Source organism: Vespa crabro, chromosome 2 (assembly GCF_910589235.1).
Source record: "Vespa crabro chromosome 2, iyVesCrab1.2, whole genome shotgun sequence".
Classification (NCBI taxonomy): domain Eukaryota; kingdom Metazoa; phylum Arthropoda; class Insecta; order Hymenoptera; family Vespidae; genus Vespa; species Vespa crabro.
The window spans coordinates 16,424,761-16,439,745 of NC_060956.1; the positions used below are offsets into that span (position 1 = coordinate 16,424,761).

General features: G+C 33.0%; 1 protein-coding gene across 3 annotated transcripts in view; it reads right to left on the minus strand.

Moving 5' to 3' along the window:
- Positions 1 to 14,985, minus strand: part of LOC124421760 (neurogenic locus Notch protein) — a 188,985-nt gene that overhangs the window by 83,606 nt on the left and 90,394 nt on the right. For 2 of the 3 annotated variants that reach the window (XM_046957342.1, XM_046957343.1), the window contains one exon: positions 13,850 to 14,045. In XM_046957342.1, coding sequence (XP_046813298.1) covers positions 13,850 to 14,045 — 196 coding nt within the window. Of the gene's footprint in view, positions 1 to 648; positions 2,869 to 13,849; positions 14,046 to 14,985 lie in introns of those variants that run through there. The other variant, XM_046957345.1, reaches the window with a different exon arrangement.

Sequence of the window (14,985 nt, forward strand, 5' to 3'; positions counted from 1 at the left end):
CTTTCAAACGTAACATTTCTTATTATACTTCGACGTATAATAAGAAACAAATATATTACTTCTCGATTGCTAATGATACATACATATAAACATACATAAATACATACATACATACATATATATATATATATATGTGTGTGTGTATGTGTGTAATATTTAACTTTAATCCTTAAAAATGCATGTAATGGTAGAATTATAAGACGCATTAATGTCCAATGTAATTTAAGGACCAATGTAAAATATATCACAAAAAAAAATCTAATTTTTCATTAAATTTGATAAAAGGTATTATGATAATGTGCGATTACCCTTTATAAAATATCAAATCATGCATTATAAGGTTAAATAAGTGATAATATAGACAACATATGAGTTAAACACGTAAAATATTATACACGAAACAAGATGAATCGATTGTTGTGTTATTAAACGTGACAAAACGCATATGTAAAAAACGTGAATTAACATTGAGATATTGAGATTGTTACAAAAAAAAATAAAAAAAAAAAAAAAAAAAAAAAAAAAATAAATAAATAAAAAAAGAAACGAAAACAAAAACAAAAAAAAAAGAAAAGAAAAGAAAAAGAAAAAGAAAAAAGAAAACGAAGAAGGAAAAGGAAAAAATAGAACAATCGACATAAAACGCACCTCACGCGTAGCACCAGTAGAAGCACCAAAAAGACGTGCGTGATATCCATTTTCACTGGTAATCGGTGTCCTCAAGACGCAGGAAGACGTACTCCTCATATTTCGACGAAACCTTCGCTAATGTTTACGCCATTCCTTCATTGATGACAATTCACAATCTCCTTCTCTTATCCTTAATCTATCCTTCCGATAATATAAACACCAACGATCACAGCCAAACGACAATAATACACGGAGCACTGACCCGATACACGATGATAATAATAATAATAATAATAATAATAATAATAATAATAATAATAATAATAAAAATAATAATAATAATAATAATTGATTATCGATCATTCACCTTTGTTCACACGTTAAACACCTTTGTAGTAACACGTTAAGGATAGAAGAATATAAAAAAAATTAAAAATTACAAAAAAAAAAAAAAAAGAAAAAACAAATAATAATAATAATAATAATCCGCTAATAATTTACAAAGAGAGTAAGGCGATTCAAAGGTAAAATGTCAGCAGTGTCTCAAATTGTCGTCACCGACGTAACGTCGAGGTTCGACGTATCGTTACACCCCCTCTACACCACATCTTCACGAATTTATTGTCAACTTTGCAAGGAAAGAGAGAGAGGGTGAGAGACAGACAGATAGACAGAGAGAGAGAGAGAGAGAGAGAGAGTGAGACAGAAAGAGAGAAAGAGAGAGAAAAAACAAAAAGCAGAATAAGAAAGGTCCCCTTTTGTTTGGTTACATTGGATTTTCCGTCGCGAGCATGCGCACACGCGAACGAGCCGCGTCGCTCGCCGACGGTCACGCGAGTTGGTCACTTGTGAATCTTTCGCGACTTCAAAATTAAAACAGTGCTTGGGCTGTTTATTTCGGGCGTAGAAATAACAATTATCTTCTCTCTTGACTCTTCTTATTACTTAGGATTCCATTTAACGTAAATATATGCGCTTTTCTGACGCCAAAATCGTGCCTCTGTCAGAATCGAAGCGATCGTTTCTTTTCCAAATTCCAAAAAGGCAGCGCACACGCGCACTGTCTCGATTTTTTCTTCTTTCACGTAATTCAACGTAAACGTGACGAGATAAGCACGATCGTTGTTTTGGTATTCGTAGAGAGAGAGAGAGAGAGAGAAAGAAAGAGGAGAGGGAGGGAAAAACAAAAAAAAAAAGAAACAGAACAACAACGTACACTTATCCTCCCGGTACTTGATAATAAAAGTTATCTCGAGAATACCCCATCTCTGTCATCTTAAATTCGACGAAAATGTCGAAAGAATTCAATGAAAATATCTTATTCGATACGAAGAAATCGAATATGAACAATGGCAAAACACTTTATAAAAGATGTTGTCACGAGAAGGATTTGGTTAAAAAAACAAAAATATATATATATATTCTCGAGTTAATATTATGCGACGATGTATCACTGTACGAGTCTTTATTTTCGAACGCTTTAAACCACCCACAAGCAAACACAAATTTTACGTCGTGCACTTTTTTCGCGCCTAATCTCACGAGTTACGTCTCCGAGTATCCTCACTGTGTGAGGTGGTTCAAACTCAATGAGTTCGACAGAGAAACACACGAACGCACGTCCTTCTCGGGCGACTAGCGATGAACTAAGCTTATCTTCCGGATAGAGCCGCTCAGAGGGCGCCACAATCGTGGCTTACCCTCCCCCTTCAATATACGGGCCCAGCTCTCCCCGTTCACGACTCGTTCTACGGTCTCTACACGACTATCTCACTCTCTCTCTCTTTCTTTTTCTACTTTATCGTTCCTTCTTCATCATTCGGTTCCCCTACCCCACTGCTGGGACCATATAGCCGATTCTCTCTCTCTCCCACTCTCTTTCTCTCTCTCTTTCTCCCTCTCTCTCTCTCTCTCTCTCTCTCTCTCGTGAACGTTCACCGAACTACCTTCGGTTCTTTCCGTCACCCTTCGTTCGACTTCGTCGTAGGTATATTCTGTCTTCCTCTCTCTTTCTCTCTCCCTCTCTTTCTTTCTCTCTTCTATCAAGTAAGTCCCCCGTTCGCAGAAGCAATATGGTCCTCGTTGCTCCTGGGTCTCCGCCACGAGTCGTTACTTTTTCGTGGATGCCGCGTGTCCCCTTATTTCGTTACATTCACCATGCCGATAATATTATGTACTATTTCAGAGATCATTTCTAAAGATCAAGATGTCGTCGTTGAGTTCCAAAAAAAAATTCGATTTCACTGATGCCATCGTGACATTTAAATTGAGAATAATAATGACTTTTTCGGATTATTAACAAAGAGATGTTATTTCTTCGTTGTTTTTATTTCATTTTTTTTTTTTTTTTTTACTTTAGGGTTTAGAAAGTTTGACTTTATTTTTATGGGATTTATTACTATGTAACATTCCCAGGCTTTATTTGCATATTGAATACTCGATAAAATTAACACTATAGTTACGCAAAAGAGGGTGAGAAGTAAGAGAGAAAGAGAGAGAGAGAGAAAGAAGAGAGAGAGAGAGAGTGTAAATAAATTAATTATATACTACGATAAACTAGACATGAGATAATTAAAATGCTAGAATGAAGAGTGGCGTAAAAGTTGATGTGAAATACAGAGCGTGAGATTAATGTTGAGCATAATATTAATTTTAACCATAAGATTAATTTTGAACATGAGAATTCATTATCAATGGACCTTTTATTAAATGAATTAATTTTATATGATGAAAAAATATTATACGAGTATGTACAAATTTAAAGAAATATGGTAAAAGTGTTCATCAAGTATGAAATATTCGACAATAATAAGTATTTAGGTATTAAAGGTTCAACTTCTTGTTGCATCGATCGATCAATTGATTGAAAATTTTCATCTTCTCTTATTTGCCCGTATTCTGTAATGCTAGGTCACGGGAAGCGTTCTTTTCGATGTTAATATATCTCGCGTTGTGCTTCGAAGCGTTAAGAGGGATGGTTCGGATTTCCCTTCTCGATGGGGTGCAATTGCCCTGTAAGTACGAACCCTAAGGATATTCGGTTTCGAGAGTGTCTCTCGACTCTATGTCCCCTTTCCTCCCCATTTCTTATAATCCATTACTTCGAGTGACCGACTATCAATGATTTCTGATCGGTTCAATTCGTCAAAATTGTCTACATATGTATAAATGTATGTATATATACATATGTACGTGTATGTATCTACGTGTGCCTCCATGTCTAATTTTTTTCATCATATCGATCATGAGGGTACAATGATTTTCTAAATAAAAATTTGAGGGTGAGGGAGAGGATAGAAACATGTTTCAAAGGGTGTAACATCTCGATGGTATTTTAACCCTTGCGTGTTAAGATTATATCTAAAATAAGTACAATTTTGAAAGGAAAGTTTCTAAAAAAAGAAGAGTTGACTTATTTAGGAATTTTGAAACGTGTATGTACGTGTACTAGATCGTTGAGAAAAAAATAAGAAAAAAAGAAGAAACATCATTCGTCAAAGGACGATTTAGGAACCAGAGAGAACCCCTCGAGAGATCTGGTTTTCGACTTCCAGACGTGCAACGTTTTTAAAATCATTGGTATCTCCGTTTGATCTCCGTTGGTCGCTTATTTGAAATGCCTAACAATAAGAAGGAACTAGCGAATGAATAAATATTTCAATCGCGGAAGGACTCGACATACATAAATATCATATACATATACATATACGTACATTTATATTAATGATTTTTGAAAGTATAATAGATAGAGAAGATGCCGAGCATCTCTCTTCGTGACTAGTTGGAATTTTTTTTATCTCGATAGACGAGAACTCGCGAGGGTCTCCGTGGCCAGCATAATTTCGTCATTCGATTCGACGTCCTGTTATTTTGTTTCCTTCAGTCGTATCATCGAAAAAACACTAGAGAAAGAGACAGAGAAAGAGAGAGAGAGAGATAGAGAGAGAGAGAGAGAGAGAGAGAGAGAGAAAGAGAAAGAGAGAGATTGACCAAGAGAAGTGGTCGGAACGGAATAAAGAAGGTTTCGAAATGGAGGTGCTGGACGGGTAGACCGATTCGCGGTCATTTTTCAAGAGAAGATGGCGGAATGGTAGGGAGGAGTTAAGAGGAAGGAAGTATCGCGACAAAAAAGTCGCTTTTTCGGACCGCTCGGACCTTAATGCGTCTTCTGGGTTGTCGGTGAAAAAGAGTAGGATACTTGGGAGGAGACGAAGGACGACGAGAAAAGAGAAAACAGAAAAATAAGGAGTAAAAGAGAGAGTGAGAGAGAGAGAGAGAGAGAGAGAGAGAGAGAGAGAGAGAGATTAATCGAAAAATCAGTACAGGGTAGAGAATGTATTCAAGATTGGAGCCGTTTTGTCATTAGCGATTCCGAAAATTGCCGTTATGGAGTGAATTCGTTTGGTGGGATTTAATTGACGTTAAATTGGAGCAAGGAAGGACGAAGATTGGATCGATGATCGCGATCGCGAGATCCCCGTCCTTTTCATCTTTGCTTCTCTCGGCGCGTTTCTGTCCTTTTCTTCATCCTTACTTCTCGATCGTCTCTTTACGAGCCCATCAAATTACGCGATGAAAACGTTCTTGTAAAGGAATATTAAACGGCCCTTCGCTTAATAACCTTCCTCTCCCTACTTTGTTTCTCCGTCTCGCTCGATCTTACCACGAATGCACGATCTTGATCCTTCTCATTAAAGTACGTCCTTAGGAAGTGAGCAAGCGACGCTCGATCCACGGCGTTGTTACACACGCGTAGAGTTATCTTTCTTTTTTTCTTTTCTTTTCGTTTTTTGTTTCTTTGGTGTTGTTTTTTTTTCGTTTTTGTTTTTATTTTTGTTTCCTTTTGCCAACGATTCGGATGGTAAGAAGTAATTTTGGTGAAAAAAAGCCAAGCTGAAGTATCTACGTCGGGCTCACATGAATCGGAATTTTAATGGGATCTGAAAGGGTATACGTTTCATTCGATGTTCTTCTTAATATGTATATGAAGGATAATATTCAACGCGAGGACGATGGCGTTATGTAAAACAAGGTTCAATTATCTAAACCTCGATGGAAATCGCAAGAAAAATGGATTCCTAGGTCATGAAAAAAAAAAAAGAAAACGAATAGCGGAAACTACTTCTATGTACATACATGTATATGTTTTTTTTTATTCTCGTGACAGGATACAGCGAATCACTCGCGATCTTTCTCTCTCTCTCTCTCTCTCTCTCTCTCTCTCTTTCTCTCTTTTTCTCTCTATTTAGAATCTCTTTTTTTATGTATTTTCATAATTGTCATTATTATCTAATGACACGCAAATAAATATGTTAGTTACACGTTTTGATTCCTTCAACATCTAAAAATAGATATTAAACGCAATTTTATGAATTATACAAGAATTTGTTATTATATTTTACTTGTTGTTGAAAGTGCTATATATATGTCTCTTCGATCAATAAATTTGAATCTCATTTATTATAAAATTTTACGATATAAGCCATATCGTAAGATACAAAAAGCATAAATTCAAAGGATATTGAATGCTTCAAAAAAAAAAAAAAAATAAAAAAATAAAAAAATTTCCAATACACCATAATATCTTAAGACGCATAAAAGAATATTATTCTATTTACAAAATTTATTTACAATATGATACGTGATAAATTTTTATCGTTGTAACACAAAAAATATACATTTTCTTATCTTTATAATATATTTAAAGAAAAATTTTTTTATTATATTGAAATTAAAAAAAAAAAAAAAAACTATATGATTTAAATAAACAAATCTTTTTGTTTTCAATAAATTATCATTATCGTCAAAACTATTCGATTGTAATACAGTTTGAATATTTAAGTTTTCAACTATATGGTAAAATTTTATTTGAAGTAATTAGATATAATGGAAATTACGTGTTAAAACGATAGCAATCGCATAAATATTATAAATCGTATAATAGAACGAGTCGTTCTTTCTAGGTATGCGAGAGAATCCTCAATTATGTCTGATTAATCGCGCCCTCGTCGAGGCCACGATTAATTCCGCGTTGAGCATTGTGTGTCCGCCGTTCGTCTATGACGTAAACGGATGCATCGTGCGTAAAGTAAGGAGCATATCGCCGGATTAACGCGACTAATGGAGAACGCACCACCGACCGGCCGCTTTCCCACCGACGTAATTGCCTGAATTGGTTCGACTCGATAATCGTTACGTCAGTTCGTGTGGAGTCTTCCACACGTATGCACTGACCGATTATTTTCTCCCTTTAATTTCTGTAAAAAATTTTCAATCTTTTCCTTTTTATTCCCTTCGTTTCTAAGGAAATTAAAAGAAATTATTTTCTAAATGAAATATATATTGATTATTTACGAGAGATATAAAACGATACTACTCGACTTTATTTCAATACAAATTTCCAATACGATAGATATAAATTTATTTGCTATTAATGTTTTAGAATTTAATAAATTATTCGACTTAATTTATAGGAAGATTTATATGGTTTGTAACAAGTATACGTTTAATTCAGCATTCGATATTGAAAAACTAAATGTACACGTTAGAAAAATTTGTAATAATTAATACATTTATATGATTGATTGGAATGTTTTAAGATGTAATGAATAATAGATTGATTGAAAACATTTAAGAAATTTAAATGAAACTATTGTATTATTATGGTATGATTAATTTAATCTTAAATTTCATTATCGATATAGTAATTCATATCAGTATCTTCACAAAAAAAAAAAAAGAATTAATCGCACAGTGTTATCATCAGCATAAATATAAATAAATATAAATGTATCGAAGATTCGGATTATATTTTGCATTTTTTTTTTCTTTCTTTCGTTCTTGTAGAAAAAAAAATAGAAAGATCATAGATCATAGATCTACACTACTTATTGAATTAGTTTGTGCACGCGTGCGCAATCGTTCTGATAATCACAAGCAGTATCGTTGGGACAGAAATTATTACGTCACCCAAAGCGCTAATTTCGTTCTTGCAGTGATACTCCATCGTTTTACCAGGTCGAGCTCGATTATCCAGTATCGATAATCGCCGCCAATAATCGACGGCACTTGCACACCCTTCTAGAAAGCTATTTGAACTCGATCATGTTGATTTATGGACGAAGTAAGGAAAGGTGTCGTTACGAAGAGATATCTATCGTTCGATGGTGTAATTATAAAATAAGGTATGAAAAAGGATAAACTTATAAATGTATGAAATTTTTCTTTATCCAATAATCGGTGTGAAATAATTTTTGTCAAATTTTTTAACAAAACGATTTCCTCGAGCTAATTTTATAAGATATAAAGACAAAATATTTGTTCGTAATATTTGTTCTCGTTGACCTAAAAAAAAAGAATATTTAACATTGAATTCATTCGAAATTTCGAATGTAACATCAAATCTTCCCATTCAATTCGAAGTTAATTTCGAAAAGAAATAAGACCGATATATCAAACAACAATAAGAACCTTTGAGCTCTACAAACAAAATATCAGGTTCTCATTGAGAAAGTTGGCTCGTGATGTAACGAATATAACTCGTAGAGACTTCGCGAATGTCATAGTTGAATCGTCAAACTTTGTTAGAAGGAAAGGAAACTACATAAACGACGTGGTCTTTGAAAGGTTCGCTATTCGGAGAACAGGAATAAAATGGTTGGTGCTATCTACGAAAAAAAAAAAAAAAAAGAAAAAAAAAGAAAAAAAGAAAAAGAGAAGAAAAGAAAAGAAAAAGAAGAAAAAAAGATTTGTAAGGGTATTCGAGCACGCGTGCCAAGGAGAAAGAGAAGGAGGAGAAGAGTGGTATTCTTTTTCTATGTTGGCAGAGCACAAAGAAGAAGAAGAAGAAGAAGAAGAAGAAGAAGAAGAAGATGATGAAAAAGAAGACGAGGTAACGTCGTCTAATGGTGCTCAAGCTTAACGACGTCGTCGTCGGCTACGTTATTCGGAGGAAATTCGAAAATGGCGCGTTCGGTATGCCGAGCACGTAGTTATCGGTTGCTCTCTACCGAGGAAACAGGTTCCTCGGATTGCTCGAGATCCTTATTTTTTCTTTCCATCAGCAAAAGCAGCAACGCCAGCAGTGAAGAGTCCTTTCCTTCCTTCCTTCCTTACAACGAAGAAACGGAGTTTCACGGACGCTCGTCGACCTGTCTGACCTCTTGCTGAGAGCTCTAGGTCTCCTTTATTGCGCTTCGAAACTCTAAAAGAAGCCTAAACTCGAGCAAATTCGACCTTGCTACATGGATTTCTTTACAAATTGAAACTGAATCTTCCCTTCGCGCATTTACTGATCTATCTTTATTTTTTTCTTTTTTCTTTTTTTTTTTTTTTTTTTTTTTAATTGTAAACACATATATATCCATCTTATTTCATTTTCATTTCATCTTTTTTTTTCTTTTTTTTTTTTTCTTTCGAAAATTGTAAACACGTATATAAATACATATATCCATTTTATTTCATATTTTTTCTCTGTTATTAGATATTATCGAATTATTAGTTTATATACGAAAATTAATTTATATGTTACGTATATAATTCTTTTTTTTTTATTATGTCAAGCAAATTCGATTATAAAAGATTCATCGTTTTATGTTCAATATATATTTTCAACAATACGTATGTACACGTAAATGCATTCTTACATGTTAATAAAAAAAGAAGAAAAGATTCAAGGTGATCGAGATAATATCAATGCCACACCCGGTATTTAGAACATATAGAAAAATACATTACTTTATGTTAATAAAGTGAACAATGATTCTTTGATGTGAGAACGATGACACAATCGTTCTGAGTTTTACAACTATACTTAAGCATTAATATATGTATTTATGAACATATAAACGTTTCACTAGAATGATTTCATTAGAATAATTACATCGAGTTTATTATCGAACTGATGAAGGTGATAAAATAAATCGATACGAAAAAATTTTCATGGTGAACATGCCTGTTGTAAAATATTTCTTATAATAAACGATGGAAATTTTAATGAAGTTCGGACGTTAATTATAAAATTTTGTGAATTTTAAAAACGATCATATGGTATAAAATTATAATCCCTTATCAACATTTATCAACATTTATCGTGGATCCATCGAAGAAGGTTAAGAAGGTATGCCATTTACTTTTCCTTTTGACTCGCCTCCGCTCAATTAAATTCCACTTCGGGCAGATTATTTCATAAATCACATCCTTCCCCTAACACGTGCGCTCTCTCTCTCTCTCTCTCTCTCTCTCTATCTCTCTCTCTCTCTTTCTCTCACACTCTTTTTCTCTCTCCTTTTTCTTTTTCTCTATCTCTTTCATGCTCACTCACCCACCATGCCAGTTTATAGCCCTGAATCCATATCGATATATACCTACCACCCCTTCAAGCGGACAAGATGAATGAAGAAATGAAACGCGAAAAGATAATATCCCACGACGAAGTGTAAACGAGTATTTATGCGTGCAACATTCGACCCGAGATCCGGTTAACAACTTTACATTGCTTTTAATATTTTCTTGAATTCCAACAAATATTCGTTTGGTAAGGTCAACTTGATGACCTGTACTATAATTTAGATTAAAAGAAAGATAAGAGAGAGTTAAACTCCGTTAAAGAACGATTATTTTTAATAAATAATATCTAATAATGATGAAACAGAAGGTGAATCTATAACTCCTAACGAATCATAAAAATTGTACATAATATGTAATATAATATAATATATATTATATATAACTATATTTATTTATGATTCGTTGGATCTCTAAATTATATATATATATATATATATATAGACACATATATTGTGATCTAAAACAAAACGAAAAATAATAAAATAATTGATGCTAGTGTTGTAATGATTTTTAATGATATTATAAAACGATAAGAACACATAATTAACAATAGAAATGAAACAATTGATCGTAATGAATTTTCAATCGTCCCATTAAATGTACGATTAACAAATTAATATAATATAAAAAACAGAAAGAATTGCCGATGAGATTCATTATAATAAGTTCGTTCCTTCGAAAATCATGATTCAATGTTATCGAATATTCAATAGATCGAAATATATTTGTAAAACGTTAGACGAATTTTTATCTCGTGTCAGGACACGAGCTCGCGTAAATTTTCTCGCTATAAGGCATTTGTCCTCGGCAAGATACATGATCCGCCCTCGTCCCTCGATCGACCATAACTATTTAATAATATAGTAGCTCCTACCTGTACCACCTGGCGGTCAGACTCGGCGGTCAGCCGTGGCACATCAAAGTCTTTATTAGCCTCGATCGAGCGTTATTGCTCCTCCGTGCACGCTCGCAAGAATCTACGGCTATTCGAGGACGCGATCGGTATCGCGATGAGGGAACTCTTGGTGCTTTTAACTCGCCTAATCGCGTCACGCCTACATTCTTTGTGCTTCTCGAACTCCTTGATTTCGTTCCATATACATATAGATATATGTCGGTAAAGAATGATTTCTTAAGAATTTTTTCAAGTTTCTATTTTTCTATGTTATTAATGAACTCATACGGATTTTTTTTTTATATTTTTTCATATTTTTTGTTAAAATAAATATTGTACTATTTAAAAAGTTCATATTGATCTTCTTCCATCTTAAATCAGATAAAATTGTAAATATCTTGTTTCATATCTTGTATAAATATTTTTACATATATGTTTATTATATTATAAAGAAATGAATAAAACGAACAAAGAAAAAAAAAGAGAGAGAGAGAAAGAGAGAGAGAGTGAGAGAGAGAATTATCCAGTAAATTAGTTTTCTTTTTCTTGTAATGCAATTAATACATATGTATGTATGTATGTATGTATGTATGTATGTATGTATGTATGTATGTATGTATGTATATAATAAAAAGTTCTTACGATCCTATTAACAAAATAAATAAATTTGCACGCTTCATGATTTAGTTATACATCGTTTACGTCTGTGTTAAAGGTAGAAGATTCGAATAAAAACATTGTCGAATAAAAAATAAAAGAAAAGCATAGATCGAAAGACACAGAGTTACTGACCGAACGGCATCGAAGCCGATATAATTCAATATAATGTAGAGCCCAAGGGACATTATCTGGCCTCGTGCAGTCAACTCGACTCGGTCCTCGATTAATCTCGACTCGATCTCAACAAAGCGCGGATTTATGTTCTCCTCGCCACCCGGCATCGAGAGTCCCCGGGTGAAACCAGTTTTTGCCGAGCTCGTTTCTTTTCCGCGATGCACCTTCTTCCTTCCTTTTCTTTCCTCGCCCTTTTTTCCTTTCCTTGCTTCTTTTCTTTTTTTCTATTATTTTCCTTTCCTTTCTCTTTTTCTTTTCTTTTTAAATCATTTAAATCTTCTTTTCGACATTAGTAAAAATTGATCATTATGGTACTATCTATCTTTCTTGAAAAAAAAAAAAAAAAAAGAAAAAGAAAAAGAAAATAATAAATAAAATCCATCGCAAATATTTTTAATTTTATCTGATATATTAGGAAAATATAAATAAAACGTCAATTGATCAAGTCAAATGTTTGTTTGTTTTCGTCAAACTTATATCTGCTCATTGATCAACTACATCCGATATTTTACGATTTGATGATTTACAAAGGGTTTAAAAAAATATAATCAATTAATGTGATTAAATTGGAAAATATAACTTGTTATTTACAATATAAACGAGAGTAATATTTAGACTGGTTGAAATGTTTCAACCTGTAATAAATATGCGAAACGATTTGCATTTAAATAAAGAATTTGGTATTTTAATTGAAAAATTGTCTGAGCCCTATAGTTAAATTTATTACGTCGATGTATTTCGAAAGCTCAAAAGAAAGAGAACGTAAGTAGTTATATATACATATACAATATACGTATGTATATATTGGCGGATCGTTCCGCTCTTTTTCGGATTATGAGATAGGAGATGAGAATTCGAGGGCGGAGACTAAAAGACGCTTTCGTCCGAAAGACGACGCAACGTTGAATTACGAGTAAATCCGTAATGAGCCGTGGGATCGAGTCGATGAGTCCTCGTTGTTCCACGTCGTTGTTCCGCGTCGTTATGCGTTCCGCGTTCCGCGTTCCGCGCTCCACCGTCCGTGTACAATCGGTAATTGCGCGGCAAAATACGAACGACACTTGCAGCAAGTCCTTCTCTTTCCTTCTCCTTTTCCTTTAACCCTACCTAACTATCATCACCAATCTCTATCGTATCTCGCTCCACTTCACTCGTTTTCTTTTCTTTCTTCTTTTTTTTTTTCTTCGTTTCTTCTTTCCTTTTTCCTTCTCATTTCTTCCTTCTCTTATTTTCTCTTCTTTCTTTTTATCACGTTAACAACGAGATCTTAACTGCGTAAATTCTATATCTACTAACATAATCGATTAACCACATGCCGAGATCGTGACCGTGCACATCCGCTCCAGCTTTTTATTCTATGTCGATCCGACAATAGGGACCTTTATCGTTCTTTGTATTATCAAAGCTCGGTTCGTTGCTCGTTGTACGGCACCGTTACGCAAAGAGGAGGAGAAGAAGGAGGAAGAAGAAGAAGAAATTGTATTTGATTATATGAGAAAATGTCAATAGATTTTCTGTTTTTTCTTTTTTTTTTCATTTTTTTTCTCTCTCCTTTTTTTCTCTTTTTAATCTTCTTATGGACAATTTTTCATAATATCAAATATATTACTATATTATATGATATTATAGACATTCGAAGATTCGTTATAGTCCGATCGTACGTTATTATAATAATTTATCAATAAATGAAGCTCCTATTCTGCCATATTGAATAAAATATTTCTTCATAAATTATTTAACAACTCTGGAGACCTCTCTCACGTTACTAATCATTACTTCACCCGTATTGAATAGAATGAACGGGTGAATGGTAATTCTCCCCCGTGGATGCTCGTTAAATATTAAACGGCGAATAAGCGCTTTGATTAAACGAATTCGATTACGTTAAATTAATAAATACGTAAACGTGCGTACATATATAATATATATATATATATATATATATATATATATATATATATATATAAATGATTATATATATTTAGAAATGATTAAGCAAATTTTATATTTTGATTAAAGAATTGTAATTTCAAATAACGGTACAAGTAATCTTTGCTAATCATTTCAACGACCTAATGCTTAAAGTAAGATTAATTAATGAATATCATTAAAACAAATGAAGTTTATTACATTAGAACTTACTTGTAAGATCCATGAATATTCTTGCAAGTACCATGCTTGCACGGATTCCTCTCACATTCATCGATGTCATCGGCACAATTGCGTCCGGCGAAGCCCAATGCACACGTGCACTTGTAACTGTCCTCCAATGAACGACACTCGGCACCGTTTCGACAGGGTGACGAAGCACAATAATCCTCCCGTTCACAATGTTCTCCTGTGAAAAAAAAAATATTTAATAAATATTTAATAGTCACCATAATAAAATGAAATTTTAACTAATAATAACAAATTTAATTACGTAATCGAGGAATTTATTACAATAAAATTGTCACTTATTTGCGAATTACAATTTACTTGCGTATGTTAAAACAGTAAAAGTTAGGAATAGCGTTTATAAAAAAAATATTGATATTTATTATAATAAATTTCATAATTATTAAACTTATAATATCAATTCATTGAGAATTAAATTATTTTTGATAAAAAAAAAAAAGAAAAAAAAAAAATCTTAATTCCCTTTCAATTTTCTTTTATCGCAAATAATTTCAAATAAATAAAATTCTAATTGAATGTTTGAAAATTTACGTTTCTATATCTATAACGGATGAACGCGTAAAACATCATATTAAGGAGTATAGGATTAAAATTATATGGTTATCGAATCGCAATGAGCGAATAAATTAATTTTATTCTGCTGGCAAAGTCTTCTATATTTCCTTTCGCTAAGTAGAGATATCTCTGAACATTCCGTTTAACGTTGTTAGGGCAAATATCTATAGCAGGAAAGGTATCGTCTCATCCCTTCTTCTAGTTTACCGATTAGTGGAACTAATTACTAGAGTCACTACTTGCTCTCTTTCTTTCTTTTTCTTTTCTTTTTAAGATTCTCCCCTTTCTTTCTCGATCTTAACGGTCTTGTTCTGTTTAAATGTTTGATAGCGGTTCTCTTTCCTTTTTTTTCCTTTGCAATATATTAGGGGGACCGGAAAGTAATGTCGCTTTCTTAAATTAAATTCAAACGAATAAATTTTTAACAAGTTTTTATTTTTAATCACAATCAAATATCGACATGCGCAGAAACGACATTACTTTCCGATTCCCTTCATATTTATAATAATTTAAAGAAAGTTACACTTCAAATATTATTATTCATA